Source organism: Diadema antillarum, unplaced genomic scaffold, assembly GCF_040938485.1.
Source record: "Diadema antillarum isolate AM-2024a unplaced genomic scaffold, OU_Dant_1.0 seq00000522_RagTag, whole genome shotgun sequence".
Lineage (NCBI taxonomy): Eukaryota > Metazoa > Echinodermata > Echinoidea > Diadematoida > Diadematidae > Diadema > Diadema antillarum.
The window spans coordinates 612,549-637,543 of NW_027271474.1; the positions used below are offsets into that span (position 1 = coordinate 612,549).

Below are 24,995 nucleotides of genomic sequence, written 5' to 3' on the forward strand. Positions count from 1 at the left end.
GCCTAACAATCATGACAATAATTTTGCACGTTTTGAGTAAATTTTGACCATTAGTTTTATCAGCCGCGCCATACCATTAGTCGCTTCCCATGAGATGAAATCTAGTTGAATGCGGAGGTGGGTCGTGATGGTCCCTAGATATCATTTCAAATGACAGAGGAAGACAGGATTGGATAACATCGGTTTTCAGTGGGCCGCGTTAACTTAAAATGAAGAAATTGAAACTTACATTCGGCTTATCGGCGCTATTCGATAATTTTTGCTATTTTCGTCGCTTCTCCTCTACGTCATACATGTCATAAATGAGTCTTCCGCCGACAGCAATTTATTACAATATGAAACATCACGCCATGTATCCATAAGTAGTCTTTGATAACCTAAGAATGGTAAAAATTTGGTTCAGACATTTTTTTTTTTTTTTTTGGGGGGGGGGGGGGTACTCTAAACTTTATAAAAAAGAGCATGACCATGGTATTGTACCTAACCAAGATTTACGGAATATAATACCTGATACACACGGCTCGTAGTAATATCGTCCAAGACTTCTTGATTTTGATTACTACGTGTCCAAACTCTCAGAGTGTAGCGACGAATGACTCCGTTGGATCTCTCGGGAATGTCCCACGTAGCGGTAATTTGCGTAGGCCCCGACACAATGAGACGAAGGTTACGCACGGGGCCCGGCGCTGCAGGGAACAGAAGTAAACCCCAAGCAAATTAAGAAAGTTATATAAATGAAAGTTTAGATTACTAAATAGATGTATTCAATCAATGTTCTAGACAGATAATTAGCAAACGAATGAATTAGAATAGATTAATGGATGAATAAATTGGTCAGTTAATGTCCAAACTGCAATTAGATAAGTTGATGAAAACATAAATGAATGATTAAGTAGAAGGAAGCAAACAAAATGAAACTAGAACGATTGTATGGTTCACAACATCGCCCAAAATATCGCCCATATAGAAATAAGCATTTGATTGTTCATCCAAGCCCGTCAGTTTTCAAAGTATCACATCAAACTTATACTGTATCATTACATTTTTCTCCTCTTTCAAATGTTTTGACAATGATTGTCTTTATCATACACCGAGTTAAAAAAAAACAACAACAACTGGCATTTGTTTTGATATTGAAATTTTCGGAAAGTTTGCTGTCACACTTGCAAAACTTCGAGAACTTAAACGTCGCGAACTTAATTTCTAGATGTTCTGCCAGTGTAAACGTCTGTCGCAACTCCATAATGCGGTCACACTTACGTCCTTGCTTCGTCCTGATGCCGTTAGTAATTGCGTCCCTGCCGTCTCCGCCGCAGTTCACCGGGGTGACCGTGATGGAGTAGTAGGTGTTGGCGATGAGTCCTGTTAGGGTGTACGACCGCTCACTCGCGTCGTTGATAACTTGCACCTGTGTCTCCCCGCCTGACGACCGATACGCGATGCGGAAGCTTTCGATCTCGTCATCGGTAGTATCTCTCAACTTCTTCAGGGTGGCGAAATGGGGGATAAAAAGAACAACAACAATGTTTACTACTATTCTCCTTTACCATTGCTATTCCCATTATCAATTACTATTACCTTGTGCCGGCATTCGAGACTTTACCCTCCTCAGACATCCCCAAAATATCCTCTAGGGCAACTGGCAGCTGGTGAGATATATACACTGGCCGCCCTCAGCAGCGCTACAGAGAATATGGTCAAGAGGGACTTTGATAGGCTCTATAGAAATCAGCACAGTACACAGAAGGAACTCGATCCCCATTGACCGCTCGGCGAGCCGGAGAAGTAGCCGGCCTGTCGGGCTGCAGACAGTGGGAAGAAGAACTGAAGAGTGCAGAGGAAGAGAAGTGGACTCGCAAAAAAGAACGCTGCTGTCTTAATACGAATACCGTACGGTGTTGATCCACCAGTGCGACCTGTGTGACGAAGACTGCCACTCGCACATCGGCCTGTTCAGCTGAAGTTACCGCTGCTCCAGCAGGACAGTCAGCTCGGATTTACATCTATGGTCTTTACATATAGACGTACATACTTATGTGATATTAACACACTTAAATACGCGCGCACACACACACACACACACAAACAAATTGTCTATCATTCGGTTTCTTTTACTTACCCTCCAAAATAACCCGATCTTATCCCATTCCAAACCCGAGGTAGAAGCGGTCAACACGAACTCGGATGTAGGAGCTGAAACGAAGCACAAGAAAGAAGAAGAATCTGTCACGTATAATTCCGCGGGAAACCGGTCCCATAGTCAACGAATCAACTAGCGTTATTTCCACATGAACGATAATGCATTGATATCAATGCCAGCGGTCCTTGTAATGTCACCCATGCATACAATCATTTTTAATACATTGTAACATTTTGTTCCTTTAAAGCATAAATCTGCTAACAGCTAGCGTTACCGTTATGAAGATCGGAGTACGCTGGACTTATGAGTTCGTAAACGAGGAAGCTTAGAAAAAACATGATTACTAGCATGACTAGTATCACACATATTATATGGGGGTGGTCCTAAACTTTTTACGGGAAACCCATTGCACTTACGGGAGCAAGTTGCCATAAATGTCGTTTCCGGACCTGACTCTCCCCGGCCGCCGTTGCCCGGTCGTTTGAGGATCACGTAGACCGTGTAGTTGGTGTTGCTCACTAGACTGCCCAGCACTGCTGCCGTGGCCTGGCCTGGCGGCACGATGATACTACTTGGGTCGGCCAAAGTGTCGGCGCGCTTATACCAGAGCTCTATCCTATCGATTGGACCGTCGCCACTGTACACGTCTGTGTTTAGGTTGATACTGACACGGCGGCTGTCCGAATCCAGAATCACCGGCTTGTTTATGGGCCGAGGTGGCACTGAATGACGAAAGACATGGAAAGACAAACAGATATGAGGCCTCCCGCTGACACTTCTAATTCGACTTGTTAATCAAGTTAGTGGTTGTGATGTCAAGTACATTATTTGGTATCATCTCTATATATTCAGGAAGTTGCATCCAGAATATTATGTTACGTACACATTCTTTAGGGCGGATATCAATTTAATTTTCCTCAAGTGGTTTGTATTTCATTCTTATAAGATATTTCTGGTGAGATCGATTTAAAAGGAAAAACAGAAACTGGAAATAAACTTCCTCAAAAGGAATACGGACGGCATGCCTTTAGATTATAAAACCAGCAAAACAAAACGAGATCTTTTAACTTTCATCAAATTGAGACTGTAAAACATCACCATTCTCCACGAGTAATAAAAATAATATTATTGCCCAACCGCCTCATTTTTCTATGCAACATAATAATGACCTCAGAATAGTACAGCGTCTCTACGTCATGGTGGATATACCGAGCATGATCCTTACCCTTGACGAACAAATTCGCAGTCCTCTCCGCCCTTCCTGTGATGCCGTTGGCGACGCAGCTGTAGATTCCCGCCTCGCTCTCCGTCACGTCCTCCACATCGAAGAAGAAGCTGCCGCTGATCTCGATCCTGGGCCGGATGACCTCTCCGCCCGGGGTGACGAGAGTGACGTTGACGTCCTGGTAGGTGAGGCCCTCGACGATGCACCGCATAGAGGCCGTCTGGTGGAGGTTGACGTCCGCTCCGAGAAAACTGACTATACTCGGTGGATCCCCTAGTGGAATAAATGGAGGGAATAGATAGTCTTGTTGTCATAGGGTATTCGATTCACTCATTAGATTATTCCAATTTGATCTACTCCCAGTGTCTTTCTTTCAGCTTTTATTTTTATTATAATCATTTTTTTATTACAATAATAGTATTTTATTTTTTAGGGGGGGGGATCCAGTACACACCTTAAAGCTACATTTCCATGAAAAAAAAAATGGTGTTACCCAGAATCAAATCTTAAAATCTAGAGATTGCGCCAACCCAAAGCTGATTCTGATCATTAGTTCCCTCATTTGCATTGACTAGATCGCCATGGTGCCCTAGACGATCTATTGCCCTCCCTATTACCTCGTGAAGATGTTTGTTCAACCTGCGTTTGTCCGTTTTCCAACCACAATGAGCTTACATTCCAAGAGACTGCAATCAGATAGTAGTCATTCCGGTCAAATACTCTCTTATGATTCTACGGATCATTGCTACTTGATCGACATTTCTCGTGTCTTTGGAAGACTCCAAGACCTTTAGACTCTACCGACCGCTGGAGTTTGTTATCGGGACTTTTTCTCACCTGTCACATTAATCTTGAGTGTCATTTTTAGATTCTGGTCCCTGAAGCCCTCGGGGCTGCAGCTGAACTGCCAGTCGCCAATAGAACCAAATGGGGTGAACGAAAGCCTTTGGGACGTGGCGTCGGGAAAGTCGTACTGCCTGTTGGTACCGAATGGCATCTCATCCGGATTTTCCCGCTGCGAGGAGAGAGGTAATAGAGTGATCACCCACGTTATGTAAAAGAAGCCCCTTCTCCCCTCACATATATTACGTGGACTCTAAGATTGTAGAAAGGTTTAACATTTGCAATGTCTTCCCCTATACATGTATAGCCTTCAGTCAAGGTGTTCCTACAGAGAACAACTACAACAATTTTGCATGCTGCAAAATTTCCGTGTAATCATAAGGATTAACATTTGCAGTGTCTTTCCCCTATATAGTCTTCAGTCAAAGCGTTCCTACTGACATTGATTGCAACAATCTTGCAGGTCGCAAAATCTTCATGTAAAGTACAATTCCAGACCACCACCACTCAATAAAACAAAATTCTATAGACGAACAGAATGGTAGGGGCTCCATCAAGATCTGACATTGAACAAGAAATTAATGGAATTTTAAAGCTTAATTAAGATAATAGGCATACTTTTCCGAAACAGTAAAATGAGGATCAAAGATACGCTCAAAGTGAAGGTGGCAATGGTATCTTCATACCATATCTCCCACTAACCTATACATTGATCTTCACTAAAATATCGTTTTCTGACATGAAGTCAATAAACAATTTATTGTATCTTTAGCACCTGGTTATTGTAGTCCTGTAATAACCTATACAGTGAAACGACTTTTCGGGTTCAAGGGGTTGTGCTTTGAAAGATCATCGACCAAAAAATCTTGCTCGTAATTGCCACGTTGGTCATCCAGTTAAAAAGACAACTCATCAGTAATAAATTACTTACGAATATCCTAAAACTTGGGCAGAGATGTGGAGGAAGAGCTGGGGTGCATCCGCAAACGATTCCAACTCGAGTCTGCTCCACCACGGCCACGTTGTGGGAGGAAGTGAAATAGAAAGCTGTGGGTACAAAAATATCAACATAATCATAATATAATAAATTTTCATTTATCCATATAATATGTCTTCTGATTATAGAGAATACATATAGAGGGTAGAATATCAAGCTGAACATTTATTGATTTTGATTTTCAGTTTTTCACATCTTCATTTTCTTTAGCCCTTTATCTAGTTTATCTCATCTGCTTCATTTGGTTCTGATCGCAATACATCAGGACTTGCGACATTATTTAACCTGAAAACCACGGATTGACTTAGCAGCTTTCGGTGCTGATTGCAGTGACTGAAGTATGAGTATACTAACAGCTGAATGGTAATGAAGTTACAATGTACTTAACCCGCTGGAGGCTCCATTACACCAGGGCAGGTGTCTATGGGAAATGCGTGTGATATGATAACATCAAAATCGGTTAGTCCTCAACGGGTTAAACGTATGTCTCACCCTTATCCTCGCAGGTAGGCCCCGCCCAGTCGCCCGTGCAGACGCACCCATCGCACGGGTCGCACGTTCCGCCGTTCTTACACACAGACGAATTGCTGCATAAGGAACCGTAGATTGTTTCTCCGTCTGGGCAAGCTGTGGAGGGAGGGGGGGGGGGGGGGGGGAGGGGCAGGCAAATGAAACAGAATATTGAAGGGCAAAAGCTAAACAATACATAGAAGTCGTAAGTTAAAAGCACTCCTGCCATTTCCGTAGCCGGCTTTTATGTCCACACTCCGCTGAGCAGTAGATGACAGGTTCGATTCCCACTGGTTCCCCGCCCTTTTCCCGACATGCTTGTTAAAAATGTAGATCATCAGTTGCGATCTTACATATTTCTTCAGTACAGAGTGCAGAGAAATTGAAGTCATTCTTCTCCATTCTGCTCTCAAACAGTAGGCCCTATATGGAGCGATAGAATGAATGATTTTACAATCATGGAGTTCGACTAGTCACAACTTCTGAATTATCTGACTTTGCTCAGAGTTCCACACTGACCTCTTGTATAATACCCTTTGTCATGTTTATGTGGCTGTCATTTTTTTCACAAATTTTTTCATAAAGATAATAATGCTGATCTTGAAACAAAGATTATATATCAAAGATTATATCAAAATATGTTTGAAATGTACAATAAATGTTTTGTTATAATTTTTGGCAACTCTCTGAGGATAACGCTACTTAAACCCACTAATTGCTTACCATTCGATGCAAAAGACATTGTGATCTACATCAAAAAGGACTTGTCAGAGAAATGCTTTTACTCTCCGATACTCTTTATTTTTCTCTATACATTATATAATATCTATATCTATATAAAATTATATATATACATATATACATATATCTGTGTCTCTCTGTTCTAAAGTCGCTTTTGTAAACTTGTGTATATTTATTTCTGACCCTTTTTGCCTCCATACAGGGCAACAAAGCCGTCGTTTTCTTGTCTTGCTGTACCAGCTTGACTGCTCTGTGCACTATATTTGGCACTTGACTTTAATAGTTCTGGTTGTGCACATTGAGCTCCCGTTTGCTTATTTTTGCAGTCATCCCTGCCCAAGTGATCGACTTTTGGGAAGAGATGTATTTTTGGTGCCCTGGAAGAGCAGAGCGCTACTATACGCCCGCTCTCCCGCCCGCAAACAGACACAAAAGCTCAGCCGGCTGCGTTTTCGATTCCTACCTACCCTCGGGATGAATCGATTTGCCAGTCAGCGGGTACAAGCATAACAGGCGTACTAGTGATCTCATGTGGTATTGGTAAGTGAAAAAACAAGAAAAGAAGTGGAAAATCGGGTTTCCTGATGCACGGTGTTGTTAATTAGATGATCATCAATTCCATGAGTAACGTTCATTTTTTGGTTGCAGGTTAGTTTTTCATTGTGTCTAGATTGCATATCCTTGTCATTACTTCTCTTTAACGTTGCCCATCCCGGACTATAGTGCTCTAGACTGGAGATGTGATCAACTCTTGTTGAAAAAACCCCAACACCCTACATGTGACGTGCTGATTTATTCAGCAAATTGTCACTGAGGTCTTGGGTGTCTACGTTGCAACATTGGTTGAGAGTTCATGAAACAAGATTCTTCTTGTTTTCTGATTCATCTATGTCTTCGTAATTATAAACTCACTTTATTCAATTTGTGTGTGTGTGTGTGTGTGTGTATGTGTGTGTGTGTGTGTGGGCCGTGTCTGTCATCAATCAACTACAAGTACATCAGCCTCGTCGCCTTAAAGTGTTAATTGCTGTATGCAGTTATTACAATTCTATAATGACTTGATGTGAATGATACAACTAATTTTGATTTACTTTTGTTTGATATAGCTTTTAACATGTTTAAGCAATGGTATCTAGGAAACATTTAAAAAAGGGGTCAGTGGTAGACTTGAGGTATAAAAGGCAAAGACAGTACGAGACTTTCAAACTTCGTTATCTATGTCCGATTTTCATGAAACATTCAACCGTTCTCGGTTTTTTTTTCTGTATTTGAAAGTAGATTTGAAAACTTCTTTGTGGATTTCCACTTTGATTGGAATCAAAAGCTGACGAACGAACCGAACAGTTCAATTGCGAGCACATTGCATACCCAAAGCGCGCATTCATTCGAAATATTTCTCTGACCACAATTAATAAGCCACCATGTGGTGCTCAAAACCATTTTTCATCTTTCGTGTTCAAGTTGTATCCAAAACAAAGATAACAATCTGACAGACAGAACGACAAAAGTGTCAGTAAAATTTGCAAGTTATGGAACTCGAATTTTTTCACGTTTCCCCCCACCTTAAGAGTGATAGCAACACTCCCAATCGATATATCTGTATTGTCAGTTTAGATTTTTGATAGCCATTACTGAAATTACTTTGGAAGTATGCACATACAAAACATAATTTTTATTGGCAAATTTCATGAATGCCTGTGAGAGTATAGATAAACTTTGTAGATATTACACTTTTTAATCGTAATTGTAAAATTCTGAAACTTATCAGTTATCTAACTGTCAAAAGACCAACTTTCAAACATATGACCTTTCAATCTTTTAAATCGCAAACAGTTTAACTTATGCAATTTCAAAGTGTAGAGTGTCAACTTTCAAACATTCAAGCTTTTAACCAAAAAATGAATCAAATCAAATCAAATACCTTAAACTAAATCTCAAACAGTCAAATTCTGAAACTTGTCAACTTATCCAAATTTCATAAGAACAATTTTCAAATATTCAAACTTTAAACGTTTGAAATCTTGAACAGTGAAATTTGTAAATTTTCAAACTGAGTACCAACTTTTAAACATTCAAACAAGCAAACTGTTAACCTGCGGAACTCTCTAACTTTAAGCTTTCAAACATTCAAACTTTCAACTCTCAAACTTTCAAGCATTCTTCAAAATTTTCAACTTCCACACTACCAGGCTTTTGAAAACTTTCAAACTTGAAAAAAAAAAGTTTCACTTTTGATGACGGGTTTGCACAGGTTGAACTTACTCTTAATCTCGCAAGAGGGACCGGTCCAGTCACCGACGCACTGGCAGCCAACGTAGGGGTCACAGAGGCCGCCGTTCTGACAGTGGCAGGTCTGCAGACAACCAGCTCCGAAATGACCCGCGGGACACTCTGTAGCGAAGAAAATTCAGAATTGAATGATCGCTGCCAAAATAACGCCGCTCTTAGATATTCATGGGTGCATTCTGACGAGAGTATATTTCAAGTATTTTGTAGAGGTTTGATCGTTGTTTGGGAAGACAAAAGAGAGAAATGTATTGACTTTTGTCAATTTGTCAATTAAACAGTGTTCAGCGTCCTATGATATATTACTACTATGGAGTCTGCAGAAGTTGAATGTGGGCTTTCATGTGTTAAGTTTGATTAAGTCATATCAGGTTAAAGAGTAGAGGAAACATTCACTGTGGAAAATGCCAATGTGGTTTTGGCTCTTTTCCGAGCCGAAGCAATGAGCCAGAAGTTCGTGCCCTGTTGTCGAGTCCCGCTAGAAAACCATGAAAACGAAAGGCGTTTTCGTCTTCGCCGCGGACGCGTTAGGAGTTGTGTCGACATAGGCCCACAACATACAAAAAGAGACGGACTTGCTGTCAAGGCAACAGATTTAGAAAATAAAAGCCAGAAATGGTGTGGTCTCGAGCAGGGGGGGGGGGGGGGGGGGACACGAAGGAATCTTTACAAGCTGTGATGGCAGACACGCAGTCTTTTGCGAGTGTAGTACGTGTCATCACCTACCGGCCTATACATAGAAATGAAGGGGGGGTGGAAGAGCGATCTATGATTATGAAGGAAACTCGCGTATCACACAGAAGAGCCATGGACAACCAGCCGTCGCCTATAGTGACAACAAAACTTTCGTAAATCATGCCACCTTGTTGATTTGAAGCAAAGGAAGCGACCAAGGATATGTTTCCACCTTCAGATCTCAATGAACGAATCAAAAGAATGGACGACACAGCAAGAAAGTCGACAATAATAGTAATGAAAGTGGTTGATATGTAACTAAAACTAAAAAAAATAAATGATGTATCAACAAAATCCACTGTATTGGTATGCACAAATACATAGAGTTAGTTTTCCTGTTCTCCGGGATCGACATTTCCCAGAAGGCCCTGCTATCACTATTACCCAACCTTATCCAGCAAAATGTCCAGGTAAGTCTCTTGAACATTGGTGGCAAGTCAACTCGCCAACAAGGGTAGGACCCAAGATCTACTGAAGCCTCTGCCATTACAGATTTGATCAATTTGGTGTGTATGTGTGTGTGTGTGTGTGTGTGTGTGTGCGTGTGTGTGTGTTTGTCAGCGATCTGTTGCTGCCTGATTAGCTTATCGCACTTTTACAATTCGTGAACAAAACATGGCTTTATCATCAACCGCAGTTTACAGAAATAAAAAAATACTTATGTATACTTAAGACTAGTGTTGAAATAATTGTACAACCGGGAGGAACCTTGCCAGATGAACTTTAGCGAGAATGAGAGAGAGAGAGAGAGAGAGAGAGAGAGGGGGGGGGGAGACAAATAACTAAACTGCAGGTATGTGATTTTAAAGCACAGCGATATGAATAGATCATCGTATGATCATGTTGGGCTGGCGCAGTTTTGTAATGCGTCGTTACGTGTATTACAATTGATCGTTTCAGAGCACGTAATAAATCGACCTAGAACTCGCGGGAAAAGCCATACTTAGTTTTTCTTCATCTTATTACTGAGACGTTAACAGAAATGACAATTTCCACCCTTTTTTCCGCTCTCTTTCTGGCGATATTTTTAGACATTGATGTGGAAAAAAAAATAAGTATAAAGTCTTGACTTGCTTAGCTCTCTGTGCCAGTTTTTTGTTTGGTTTCTTTTCTTGATTTTGTTATTGTCTTGCTCGTTTTCACATATCAGGACACTACAACTGAACGCAATTATTTTCACTGTCTCACGATGAACCGTAATCCACACCAAACTGCCGTCAATTTTCACGCCCTTTAACCCATACATTCCCTGCAGAGCCATTGTCTTCAACTTCTGCTTCTGCGTCGAAGAACGCTAACGTGCTCATGTGGGTATCCGTACTTTCGGCACTGCAGACAAACATATGAGTTTTGAGTATAGGACTGCTTTGGGACACGTTTTGCTTTTATGGGCTTCATATCATTGCCACCGAAGACCAACCAACCAGGCCATCCGTGGCTCCGCTTCCTGTTTGTCAGGAAAGGAATTCTGGGAACAGATGTTTGGTCGATGGTGGATAAATAAACTGAGGTAGCTTTCATCACCTGTGTGAGAGCACATTATATTTTATATATACGTTGTATATATAAATATATATAAAATATATATATATATATATATATATAAATCTATTATGCTCTATCATGCACTATACTGGATTATAAAACGACAAAAATGATCTACAGTGTATCCCGAGTGTCGTTTTCTTTCACCGAGTCCGCAGGCCGAAGTGAAATAGAACTACATGAGGGATAATTGAGTATTTGGAGTTCTATTTATAGTCCAGTACTGGTGCCACCATATAGAACGTGTACCAATTGTTATAGTATTAGACTCCTCGATCAACATGCATAAAAGATTATTCCGTAGGTTGCCAAGGCCTAACTAGATCTAGACTCTACTATGGATTTCGTGCACGCAGAGTATAACAAAAATCTTGTTAACATACAACCGCGTACTGGTTTGTGTTTTTGATGAGCAGTCATGTGTATAAACTGTGTACTTTCTGCGTCCTGTGCTTCACGCGGAAAGGCTTGGCCTGGTCCTACGTCCCCCACTGCGAATCTCTGCGTAGACAATCACAGCGTAGGCGCGCTGTTACAAGTGTTTCGGGATAGTGCATGACCATGCACTATACCAAAATGTATGCACGATCACGTGATGCAATCAGAGAGGTGAGACGTCTACCCCGATGCAATCTAACCAATCACAAAGCAAATTATACAAAAATATCAATTTTATGTATATCATATAACATACGGAAAATGACAGTAAATGATGATAATTAAATCAAGTGAGGTAGTTTTCATAATTTGTGCGAGGAGTTTATACATACACGCGCACACACACACAATATATATATATATATATATATATATATATATATACAAGAATAATTATGTGTGTGTGTGTGTGTGTGTGTGTGTGTTCGTTTGGTTGGCAAAGAAAAGTGAGAGAGCTTTCTCACTTGAAGAACTGTCAGCAAACTAAATCAGAATATCAAACAACACGCAAAAGAGAACAAAGTTTTAAGACTAGGGCACGTGTCTATACACTGTATACAAGAAAACAGAAACACTAGAACACCTGTCGTTTTCCAAAACAGGGAAGTTGAGGGTATACGTGAAAAGTACTTCCATACCAGGTGTCAATTAGAAACAAAAGGAAAAGCATGAGATTAACAACAAAAAAATGCCAAGGTGTAAGTGGTGTGGGCGTGAGGTCATTAAATTTGACCCTATATAATCACGTTTGCCTGAAGTGGGATCTTCTCAGTCATTTGGTCTGTATGAACATAGGGAAGTCATTCAGGCCTGAAATGTGTGACTAAACATGCTAATGCAAGATTAAGTGTCTGATTTTAATACTTTAGTGTCCTTTTTCTTTTCCTTCTCCTTCTTCTCTTCCACCTTTTTCTTTTTCTTCGTTGTCTTCTTCTGCTTCGTCGTCTTCTTTCTTACTTTCATCATCATCATCATCATCATTATCATCACCATCTCCTACTATCTCTCTCTCTCTCTCTCTCTCACTATCACTATCTCGCAGCGTATGGGAGCGTGATTTTATATGAATGCATATCAGATACATCTTGTATATGACCATATTATTGTGTTGCAGGTTATTTTGCCTTTCTTTTCGGTGATCTATTACGCGTTCCCTATAATGTAGGTTTAAATCACTTTTGGTTGTTTAGTTGTTTGTTTTGTTTTCCTTTCTTTCCCAAATACCCATATTATGTTACCTCAGGAGTAAGTTCCCACATGGATCATGGCCGAACTTTTTAAAATGATGTATATTATTTTAAATTGTGAGGAATGTAGTACAACAAAGGTATTGAAATATACGCTATGATATGTTCCCTTTCGTGTTACCTTCTATTTACATTGATTTCGTTGGGTTTCTTTTGTTGTCATTATCATAGATCGTCTTGTTTCTTTAAAAAAAAAGATGTAAGCCTCGACTATAAGGAAGCAACAACCACCAAGAAAGATTTTTTTTTCCAGATTATGAATTTATGAATATGTGTATATAATATTGAGAAATGTGCAATTGTTTTTCAGTCTGTTTAAGTCTAGGTCATTTCCATCAACCCATCAAGGACAAGGTCAAACAAATCGGAGTAAACAAGGAAAAGAGAGCTATAGCGTTCTATCCGCAATTAAGTAACAGATCCCAGTCCAAAGACCTCGTCAACTGAATTGGTTTGAGACCTACAATCAAGCTCAATCTGTAGTGAGGTCAACTCTACTGGAAAGAACACAGTGTCCCACAGTGTGTTCACACTGTGTTCGCGTAGTCGACTGTGTGAAAACGCTCGAATCTAACAGTGTGAAGATTATTTGACACTGAGGTGTGGTTTTTCACAGGGTATTCATATGCGTAGTAACGTTCTGTTTCACACTGTGAATTGATGATTTCCACTGTGGATTGGTGATTTACAATGTAGTCATGCTGTTAAAACACTAGAATCTAACAGTGTGACGAGATTTCACACTGTGTTCACAATGTGTTCGCACTGTGTTTCACATTGTGTTTCACACTGTGGGACAATGTGTTCTTTCTTGAAGGGAAAAAGTTGAAATAAACCTTGCAATTGTAAAGGTATACTACGTGTGATTGAGATAAGTATAGATGTTAATGATAACATTATAAGAGACATGACCGACCATTTTCCGATATTCCCAGATTGTGCAAAAACAATGCATTAATGTTCCATGATGGCTACAAAAAATAAAAACACAGTGCGCAAACATCAGTATAGTATGAAATATGAAGTATGAAAAGGGCGGCATTTTCCATGCTAGTCATCTCATGATAATTATTAATGACGATAACAACAGTTGAAGACAATAAACAATTGTCTATATGACGACAAATGTTGGATATGTGTGAACATGTACGTATCTTTACATAACGTATAAAAAAAATATCAATACAAGTAATAAAATATGCACCCTGAGATTTATGGTGTATACGTGCCAGCGAGCTCGTAAAAGATTTGCTTACAACTAACTAGCCATTTTTTGGGTGTGCCTGAAATTGGGATTGTGTGTGAATGACTGAAAGGAGACGCAGAATTTTGCGAGAAAAATATTATCAGTTGCACATAACATTAAAGAGTAGAAGAGAAAAGGAAAGTTATGAGAAGAAGCTAAACATACAAACACATACGCAGAGGGGATTCGGGATTACGACACGACTTTCAACCCGGAAGTGAGTTGGGGCATTGTCTTCCTGCGCAGCATCCATTGCGAGGCCGAGATAAGCTGGAAGCAGTGACATGTACGGTAAGGCGTACTAAAAGCGGACACACAGTGAAATCCGATATACCTCGTCGGTTTAGATGCATATTGTCTTGGTAAAGAGAGGGGAAAAAAGATCCAACTCCAAATTCAACCAAACCTCCGTTTCTTTAAGGTGCATTCCTCTTTTACACACTTGCAAACACACACTCATGAATAAGTGAATAATCAAGAACAATGTCTTTTCAATTTGACCATTTGTAACAATCATAGACATCATGGATGAAAAACGAAAGGTATTAAAATGTATTGTCAATTTGGACAGAAGATCAATGACAGCCATGGCATGTTCAAGTTTCATAGTTGTTGTTTTCCAGGAAATGATACTGAAAACAGACTCATGAAATATCCAAATTACACGAGCTGATGACGTCATTGCCTCACGCGTATCACCTAATAATTGTATGCACTCAAATCTTTTGTCTTATAATCTGCTCAAGAGTCATACTATTCTGTAAAAATGGTCAATGAGTTTGAACTACGCAGCCATTAAAAGAACGTGGAACGAAAGCGTTGTAACTGTTGAATCATTGGCAAAACGGGTGCTGTTCGTTATTCCGAAGGTTCGCTATTCCAAAGGTTCGTTATTCCGAAGGTTCGTTAATCCGAAACACACAAATTCCCTATGCCTAGAGGTTCGTTAATCCGAAAATGAAAAAGGGTTCGTTAATCCGAACATTTGTGGCGCTTTTTCGAAGGTTCGTTTTTCCGGAGATTCGTGAATCCGAAAATGAAATTCGGAATAACAAACCTTCGGAATAACGAATCTTCGGACTAAAGAGCCTTCGGAATAACGAACCTTCGGAATAACGAGCTGTAACCGGCAAAACGGTGATTGTATCACATACTAATGAACGAATTAATAGACCAATTGGAATGCTATGTCATTTCATCTCCTTGTCTAATTTGCAAATGTGTTTCATGATACATTATCACTCTTTCTCAGTCACATCTTTGTTAGCTCCCACGAATCATTAATTTGTTTTCCCGATTTCAGTGGAAACCAAAAACTTGAAGTACCAAACGACATCTTTACCCAACAAATCCAACGCGGACAAGAATAGAACTGAACATTGTCCGAAGAAGAACATAAGTATTTGAAAGACCAAACAAGAGAGTGTTATGTATGTATGACCATCTGTTTTTGCTTCATGAAATGACATTCGTTGAAGGACACGCAAATATTTTCCACGAAGGCAATGACTTTTGCCGGAAATGCGAGCCTACATTATCTTGACCTGAAATTGGAATCAAATCTTCCGGGGAACAGACACGATAATTATACCGCACGTTTAAGGCATCAGGGCAGTGTTAAACCAATTGTTCGTTCGCAAAACTGGTAAATCATTCTAATTGTTTCAACAAATAAAAAAAAAAATCATATTTTGAGCAGGAAATGATGTGATCTATTCAGTTCAGAGGAAACGTGATCGGAAATCACATATCTAGAAACCGTTCATCGAATTGTTTGGGGTTTTGTTTTGCAGATTACAGGGATGAGGACACAGTTGGCTCAGTACCCGCACAGATGGCCGGGCAGATGACTACACAACTTATCGCTCCAACACACAAATTGAAAAAAAAAAACAAATGATAAGTCTTCGCATTCTACAATCATCGTTGGCTGTGGTATCGTTCTACTTTTTATCGGATCTCTCTTTCTCTCTCTTTTCCCTCTCATCTACAAATGTATATTCTCTGCCTGTCTGTCTGTCTGTCTGTCTGTCTCTGTCCCTGTCGCCCCCTCTCTCTTATTTGCATTGAGTACACTCCTATTACCCTTATTGCTTCTTCAGTATGGTGTTAGTGAAGGCGACTGTCGTTTATAAAATAATATGATTATGTTGAATGGATTATTTTATACATTATTGTATATGATACGAACTTACGGGGAATAAAAGTCTGGAAAAAGTTTCACCAGGGGATTTTGTTAAAGTGGAAATAATTATTTGATCCCAATTTATATATTTTTAAAGGTAAAACACCAATTTACATTCTAATTTTGTAGTTCAGTTTGTAAAACAAGTATGCAATATGTTTGGAAGCTCAAGATATTGAAGGAGTTATTTTTGGACTGGACGTCAACGAAGAATTATGCTTTTATCAGAACTTTTCAAAATGCTGTTTTTCATCATTACATCAAAGATGCAAAGAATCAAATTGTTTGTTCTTTTGTTAGACCATTTAATAACAAAATAAATAAAAAAAACTTAATCAGTTCATTATCACTGAGAGACCTAATAAGTAGATTGAATAGTGGTTGATTACAGTTAGAAGCATTATGGTAGTGCCGGGATGAAGACGGTTATGCTGAAGAGAGAGAGAGAGAGATTGCAGCACGAGTTTGAGGAGGAGGAGATTAAAGGGGATGTCTAGTAACTGATCAGTGGGAATCAGTGGAATGCTGGGGGATAATTGTTCCAATCCTTGTGGGATTCATTTAAGAGTACATCATTGTTGTGTGAAAAATTATTTGCTTCAGAATGGTCTCATATTCAAGTAATGTGCAGTTTAATGTTTCCAGGTTACAATTTTCACAAAACAATAGATATATAATCTACTCTTAAATGAATCCCACGAGAATTGGAACAACCATCCCCTAGCATTCCTACTGATTCCCACAGATCAGTTAATAGCCATCCCCGTTAAGGGGTAAAGAAGAAGGCGCTGTGGTATAGTGGATACGACTCTCAGTTCCCAATAAGGGGACCCGAGTTCGATTCCTGCTCAGTGCTTACGTCCTTGGACAAGATTATATGTTTTTCCCCACCATGTCCCTCTCGACCCAGGTGTATAAATGGGTGCCTAGCAACGCTAGGGTAATAATAATGGCAGGGCCCTCTGGTAGAGGAGTGACAACACTGAAGAGGCTACCCTGGATAGATAAGACCTTATTATTATTATGAGGAGGAGAATGGGAACACAATATAGGAAAGGAGCGGAAAGATAGAGTGGAAGAACGGGAGATTGTTGGAAATGTTGACATTCACCGTGGCGCTTGATAGCAAACGTTCATACAATGCATGTATTGGGCAGGTGTATTCAGTACTTACCCTGGTCACAGGCCAGTCCGGCGTACCCGGTAGCGCAAGAACACCCGAAGGGGTCACCGAGGCAAAACTGCATGTGCCTGCAAGAACTGCCCGTGCATTCGAACTCGCAGTCACGCCCAAAACGGTTCGGGCCGCATGCTGCAATAAAAACCCACCAACCAATCAGTACAACAGAACAAAACCATACATAAGAAAGTACTAAAGTACTAAATTCAGAAGACGAGGAAGTCAACGACTGGAAAGGGGGGGGGGGGAGGAAAGCGGATGGGGAGGGGGGAGGGAGAGATAAATTGGTGATGTACGTTATGCCCAAGGTTCTTTCATCCGGAAATGAAAAAATATAAGTTCATTATTACGAAACAAATAAATTCAATATACATAGATGTTCGTCAATCCGAAATTAAAATGAGTATCACTATTCTGGAGGTTCGTTAAACGAAAGATGACAAAATAGCGCGTACCAATAACCCTCTGGAATTACGTACCTTAAGATTTCATTTTCGGGATTAAAGGTATTAGCCCACATTTGCAAACCCACGAAAATCAAAACTGCATAAAATAGGTCCAATATGACTTCAAGTACAAGTTATAACAGTCACATACCTCACCTGTTGCTCTTTGTCTATACCATTCGATAAAAGAGAGAAAATCATCGTTTTAAAATCAATTTTCAAACCGGGTCAACCGACCCAAAATCGAATTACGAGCGCGGGCTAGCTACGTACATGTAACTTACACATGTATCGCATGCATGTAGTAAGTACGTGGACCGGAGCTAGCGAGCGTTGTACGCATGCATACGGTGCATTTTCATTTATTTTTATGAAAGTAATGGACTAATTGGAACGAAATTTTGCACAGGTGTTACTGCAATCATACTCAAACTCCATGCTAACTATGAGACCAATTGCTGCAGGTTTACAAATGTGGGCTAATACCTTTAAGAACCTTTAGAATAACCAACCTTCGGAATAATGAACCTTTGAAACAACGAACTGTTTAATGGATTGTAAATATAAAACATGAAGAACACTAAAAGAAGAAAATTGACGGTATAGTACAAGAGATATGAAAATGACTCTCATGCATAAAAAAAATCTTCTTCTCTCTCTCTGACTCAAAGTAAATAAACAAGGAAGGTTTCATTCCATTCAGCCCTCTGTGAAGAAACCTTAAAGAATACAACCTTCAACACGTAGCCTGTATTCCAGGTCAGTTTTCCAGACGCACTCAAGTTCACACATACACAACGAATGCCACATTTTCATTTCATATCACTTTCAAATCAAATCTAAGTGAAAACAAATATGATTTTCTTTTATTTCAGGTAGTTTGGGTACCTCTGACCTTGAAATTTCATAGTTGGTATCCAAATATTGGCTGAAAGTGTGCAAACTTTCATGAATTTTGAAGAAGTTTGCAAAAGGGACTGACCATCTTTAATGTCTTTATTCACGCATATTACAATTACCACACCTTGCGGCTGCATCTTTTTAACTTACCTATTTCGCAGGTTTCTCCCTTAAAACCAGGGGGACAAAGGCACTCCCCTGTTACATCATCGCACACCCCTTGGTTCATGCAAGCCGGGCATTCATTGGTGCATCCAGCTCCCCACAGGTTCGCTGGACAACCTAAGAGAAAAAAATGGTAATTTTCTCAAACCCACCATTTGTGAGATTTGTAGTTACCACCTATATCACTTTTAGCGAAGTCACGACGAACCTAGAAATGTCAAAATGTTGTAATGCTTACTCTCTAAAAAAAAAAATCGAGAGAAAATGTTCACTCTTAAAGGAGTGAATACAAAAAAGAGTGAATTTAGAGTGAAATTGGAGTGAATTTTGAGTGAAATTGTTCATTTTCACTCATTTTGGAGTGACCGCAGGGATCACTCGAAGATTTAGGAGTGATCCCTGAGGTCACTCCAAAATGAGTGAAAATTAACATTTTCACTCAAAATTCACTCCAATTTCACTCTAAATTCACTCTTTTTTGTATTCACTCCTTTAAGAGTGAATATTTTCACTCGATTTTTTTTAGAGAGTAATTTTGACAGTTTAACGACATTATGAAGACCTTTTGTCACGTGATTAGTTGCTTGTGTACCACGTGGTTCTGAGTACAAATCTTCATTGCATTTTACCTTCTGTGGCCAAATATAATTTTACAAAATGACAATTCTAAAGCAAAAAAGAGCTATCAAATCCTTATCATCCTCTCTTTGTTTTGCGTTCATCCGATATATCAGTTTGCAATTTTGTATTTATGACTTTGCATTTTTGATATATATTTGCCATAGTCAGACGTCAGCATGTTTAAAAGATTCAATGCATCAATAGTATATTATAAAGTTCTATTTTTATAGTCTCAAACATACCTTTTCATTTCATTAGTATTTCAGTTTAATTAGTTACGATATATCGTTTGATGATGTATCGAATTGTTAATTGATTATCAGTCTTTTTGTATATATATGTGATCTGTTTGTTATTCTTGTCGTGTAATGCTCTCTTATCTTGCCAGAGGAGGAAGATTTTCTGTATTTTTTAAATCAGACAATAAATGATTGAATTGAATTGAATTGAATTGAATTGAATCAATTTCAGTTTTACGTACAAAGATAGAAGATCAATCAAATACATAATTTGTTACTATGATTTTGATTATAAATAACTATATATATGATATATTAAATACATTGAATAAATGGATGAATGAATAGATGAATAAATAAGTAAATACATGAATAGATAAGTGATGAATAAAATATGATGAAGGATATAAAGGATAATGTAATTAAACATTCCTTTGATTATTTGCCTACAGCCGCTGCTTACTTCTTACGATGAGACGCGTGTAGCCACCTTGATCTGGGTCGTTTGGCAGGTGGACGCGGTAGAGTCCTGCGTCACTGACTGAAACTGCGGGAATGGTGTAGTACTCGAAGACGCCGAACCGCGTCGCGTTTCGCGGGAGGAGCGTTCCATTTCGGGACCAGACGATGTAGTCGGGAATGCGCGTGTGATGCATAAACTGGACTGATATATTTACAGAGTCCCCGGGACTGGCAGTCACTGTGAATTGGCTTGGCTTCACTGAGGCTGGAACAAAATCGAGAACAACAAGAAAATTAAAGATTAGATTAAACGATAAAGATTACGAGAAACAAGAGAAGACTATAATGACACGCATTCTCAAACTTGAGCAGGATGTAATATAACTGATTGTAGTGTCTTCTTTCGTTACATTTTTCTTTTCAAGAAAACAGTGTTGTCATGGTTGGTTGTTTACTTTAGTGTCACACCGAGATAAATACGTTAATTCTTAATTCTGTCTTCATTTATTCAGTTTTTAAACACTTGTTATCGATACCGTCAATATATAAGGCATTGTAGGTATGAAAATCGCAATAATTTTACCAAACTCCAATGAAAACATCGAGCACCTGTTACAAAGATTGTGAATATTCAATATTTTTTGAACGACGCAATTTAATGAACATGAAGGCAATTGCTTATATCAACCTGACAAAATGACATTTTGAAAACAAAAATAGAGGGATTCATTGTAAGCTACGGTTGTAAAGTGTTTTAATACATTCTGGATGATTCAAGTTTTTGTTTTTTGTTATTCTCTCTTAGCTGGGCATATACTTTTCTGATTTGTTTTTTAATTAATGATTATTAAACCAATTCAATCTAACCTTTTTCCAATATAAGAGACGCTGCGAATCACAGTATAAGTGCTAAGTTTTATGATGATGAAATAATATCTGCAGGAAATTTCCCTATGTTTATTTAAAAAGAGTGAGTTTCTGTTAACCTGAGAGATATATTGAAATATTTTCAGCTATTACACATTACACATGAATTTGCTTTAATAGGTAATGCCTCATCTCCAGCTAAAATATCACATCTCATAGAAAACAGCACAAACACGAGCAGCAGTAACAGTAGCAACAACAACGACATCGTTTGGCAAGATATAATTTGCATTGGTATGGAATTACATTGTAAAGTGAAAAGTCTCGAACGTATGATCGGGTGCACGCCACGAGTTCGACACCTACGAGTTCGACATCCACGAGTACATACAACCCATGAGTTCGACACTTAGCAAACTAGAGAGGGGCTGTCAAAGGCGGCAGACCCACGCCTAAGTACAAAGTCGGGGTAAACATAATGTGCATTCGGTCATCTACCAGAATTCGGCCACTTAATTGCCAGTGTGCTTTATCACCAGCCAGTGAGTTCTACCAAAGATCGTACACTGATCAGTGTACGATCTTTGGTTCTACAGTCACATCACACGCAAATCACATAATTACGCATACGGTATTAACACTCATTCACGTACAGGAAAGTCCTTAAGTCTCCTCCAAAAATCCATCGAAAATCCCAAATTCCACCGTCAAAAGTGCAGAATCGGAACTTTTCCAAGCGCGCGCGAATTAAGTCCAGTTTTAAGAGTATTGTCTACGCGACGGGTCGCGGAAAAAGCGCTAAAAATCGAGAAATACGCCGTTTTCTTGCGGGATATTTTGATTATAGCAAGCCGAGAGTGTGATGATATCAAAGGTCGTATGAGTGTACGATCTTTGATGGTATCCACAAAAGCAAAAAAGAAAAACAAAATTTACGTACCCCCGAGGCAATTACCCCTATGATAAGTGTCTACGGGAATTATTCAATGCAAGGGTTGAATGCAAATGTCTACTGCACCAGTATTCGGCCACCAACGAGCGCCGCAACGTCCCCGGTGCAATTTTGCACCAACAGTGTAGAGCGCGATGCATTTTCAGCGGCCTTGCATACGCATTGACATTGAGCACGCATATCGTGCAGTGTGACTGCGACCGAGCAAAATGCTCCTCCAACGAAAAAAACAATCAATGTTAATTTGAAAAATCATCAAATATCAAAGGTCGTATGAGTGTACGATCTTTGATGGTATCCACAAAAGTAAAAAAGAAAAACAAAATTTACGTACCCCCTAGGCAATTACCCCTATGATTAGTGTCTACGGGAATTATTCAATGCAAGGGTTGAATGCAAATGTCTACTGCACCAGTATTCGGCCACCAACGAGCGCCGCAACGTCCCCGGTGCAATTTTGCACCAACAGTGTAGAGCGCGATGCATTTTCAGCGGCCTTGCACACGCATTGACATTGAGCACGCATATCGTGCAGTGTGACTGCGACCGAGCAAAATGCTCCTCCAACGAAAAAAACAATCAATGTTAATTTGAAAAATCATCAAAATACGGGCCAGTTTGTGATGACGGAGAACGAACTTTCATAAATCTAGAAGGACATAGTCCCTCAAATAGGCCTAAACGTAAATTTCGGAATTCTTACGAACATTTGAGCAGCGAAGTCGGATCGTTGGGGAGTTTATGTCTTCGTATGGTAGCGGAAAATCGCAAAGTGAGAAACGGGAAATTTTCGGAATGGTCACTATACCATGGGGTCAAAACTTCAAGGTCACACAGAATTTGCAAGGGTCAACCGATTATCACCAAAATCTAATCGATTCTTTCCTGTCATTATCCAAACATTCCCTGAACATTTCGTGCAAATCCGTTTACCCGTTCTCTTGTTATCTTGTACACAAACAAACAAACAAACAAACAAACAAAAAAACAAAAAAAAAAACAAACAAACAAACAAACAAACAAACATACGGAACCCTTTACATAACCCCCTGCCGATTTTCATCGGCGTGGGTAACAAAGCCCACGAGACTGACACATTAAGCCCCGTGTTGTATAATGTCGAACTCATGGGTTGTTTTTACCTAGTGCCGAACTCATTGGCCTTATTCGTCTTTATAATAGTGTCGAACTCATGGACTTTATGACTCGTGGGCTGTATTGGCTCGAGGGTGTCGACGTCTTGGGATGACCCCGTTTATTTTTATTTATTCATTTATTCTTTTGTTGTTGTTGGTGGAACATGAATTTCGACATACTTCCCCTTTTGTCTGGAAGAAGAAATCAAACAGGGTTGAATCGGCGAAAGACGGCAACATAGCAGTCGAATAACAAGAATCATTATTAATGGTGGTTTTCCGTTAAGAAAAATAATTTCTTGAAAGCAGGATGCACGTAGGCACTATCATGCAAAGTCATGTGGTATTTTTCCTGTTTCTTTTTTTTTTTTCTTGCGTTGAGTTGGGTAGGAATTCATTTTTCTTGTCTTCCTTCGCATAGACAAAATATTCGTGTAAAATAAAGCACAAAGACTGAAATAAGTATGTTTACAGCGCAGATGTGCATCCAATTAATTTCGAATTTATTGCACATCGTCACGTGTAAATAGAGTCTTATAACACAGAGCGTACACTGTAAAAACATCGGTGTTAGATTTAACACCATGGGTGTTAAATCTAACATCGATCAAACTTCAATAGAGGACCACACCCACAGGTGTAGAAAATGCACTGCGATGGTGTTGAAAAGTGTTCACCTGACACTTCGTGGTGTTAATTTGACACTGTACCTGGTGTTATTTTGACACTGTACTGGTGTTGATTCAAAAATGACACCACATGGTGTTGATTTGATATTTGTTGGTGTTAATATCAATGGTTTAACACCCGTCCAGCTTCAATAAGAGACCACACCAGCTGGTGTTACTGTGGTGTAAATTTATTTTCACATTTTTTCAAAAATCTAGTATTTTAATGTAAAATTCTTGATCGTCTTGTGTAAATTAAAAATCAAAAAGAAGTGCAGTTACTAAGAAACTCTTCAAAAAACAGTTTTAGATTTGGAAATGACACCCGGAGGTGTTAATTTAACACCATAAATGAGCACCGAAAATTTAACACCATCTCGGTGTTCACTATTTAACACCGGACTTTTTGCAGTGTAGAGTTAACATACGTGATACTGCACTGTGAGGAAAGCTCATTCATCTTCATGATCTATCAATCAATTACATAAAATGTTATGATGCTCTAGTGAGAATAAGATACGCCTACTTCCCCGTTTTGATGCGACTTTCCATCATTTACTTTATACATAACGATTGGGTTACGTGGGTATGTATTCGATTTTCCACGAAAGCACAAACTTCTTTCCGTTACAATAAATGGATGATATTATTACTTTAAAGAACACACACTTCAAAATGACGTTAACAGACAGCTATCTATGTTTTCCGTCATTCAGACTGTTTCCCTTTTTTTACTCAGAATATCCTATTTACCTTTTTTTTTGTGTATACGTTTGCTGATCGAGAGACATTGTCAGTTTACTGTCTTGTAAGAGTGCAATAGTATCTTTTAGTGAATGTCACGTGATGAACAGTCGCCCAGTCGGGTTGCAGAGATTTTGTATTGGTGATGGGTTGAAGATACAACCGATCACATTGCTTTTAAATGTCACAGTGTCCACACTATACGCGTGTCGTGTGCCTGGACATTGACAAAATTCTTTGACAGTGGTTAGCATCGTCTGGGAAGAAATTCAAGACGAGGTGGCGACAAAGATAAGAGTATATAATCTGTCAATCCAATGATCTATAAGAGACAGCATTAATGACCACTTATCTGTCGATAACATGGTTTATATCCGCACTTCCCAACCTTTTTATAACCCGAGGCCCACCTTGGATCCTACAAAAGGCCCACTTACATGTGAAGATCGAATACAATTTTTTTTTTCATTTTTGGGA

General features: G+C 39.3%; 1 protein-coding gene across 1 annotated transcript in view; it reads right to left on the reverse strand.

Moving 5' to 3' along the window:
- LOC139734293 (angiopoietin-1 receptor-like) overlaps nucleotides 1-24,995 on the reverse strand; it is a 52,038-nt gene that overhangs the window by 12,327 nt on the left and 14,716 nt on the right. The window contains exons 3-14 of the mRNA XM_071645088.1: nucleotides 20,153-20,416; nucleotides 18,815-18,946; nucleotides 17,313-17,450; nucleotides 8,719-8,847; nucleotides 5,698-5,832; nucleotides 5,140-5,255; nucleotides 4,203-4,380; nucleotides 3,366-3,638; nucleotides 2,557-2,862; nucleotides 2,120-2,193; nucleotides 1,261-1,483; nucleotides 508-686 (exon numbers count right to left, since the gene is read on the reverse strand). Coding sequence (XP_071501189.1) covers nucleotides 508-686; nucleotides 1,261-1,483; nucleotides 2,120-2,193; nucleotides 2,557-2,862; nucleotides 3,366-3,638; nucleotides 4,203-4,380; nucleotides 5,140-5,255; nucleotides 5,698-5,832; nucleotides 8,719-8,847; nucleotides 17,313-17,450; nucleotides 18,815-18,946; nucleotides 20,153-20,416 — 2,147 coding nt within the window. The remainder of the gene's footprint in view (nucleotides 1-507; nucleotides 687-1,260; nucleotides 1,484-2,119; nucleotides 2,194-2,556; nucleotides 2,863-3,365; nucleotides 3,639-4,202; nucleotides 4,381-5,139; nucleotides 5,256-5,697; nucleotides 5,833-8,718; nucleotides 8,848-17,312; nucleotides 17,451-18,814; nucleotides 18,947-20,152; nucleotides 20,417-24,995) is intronic.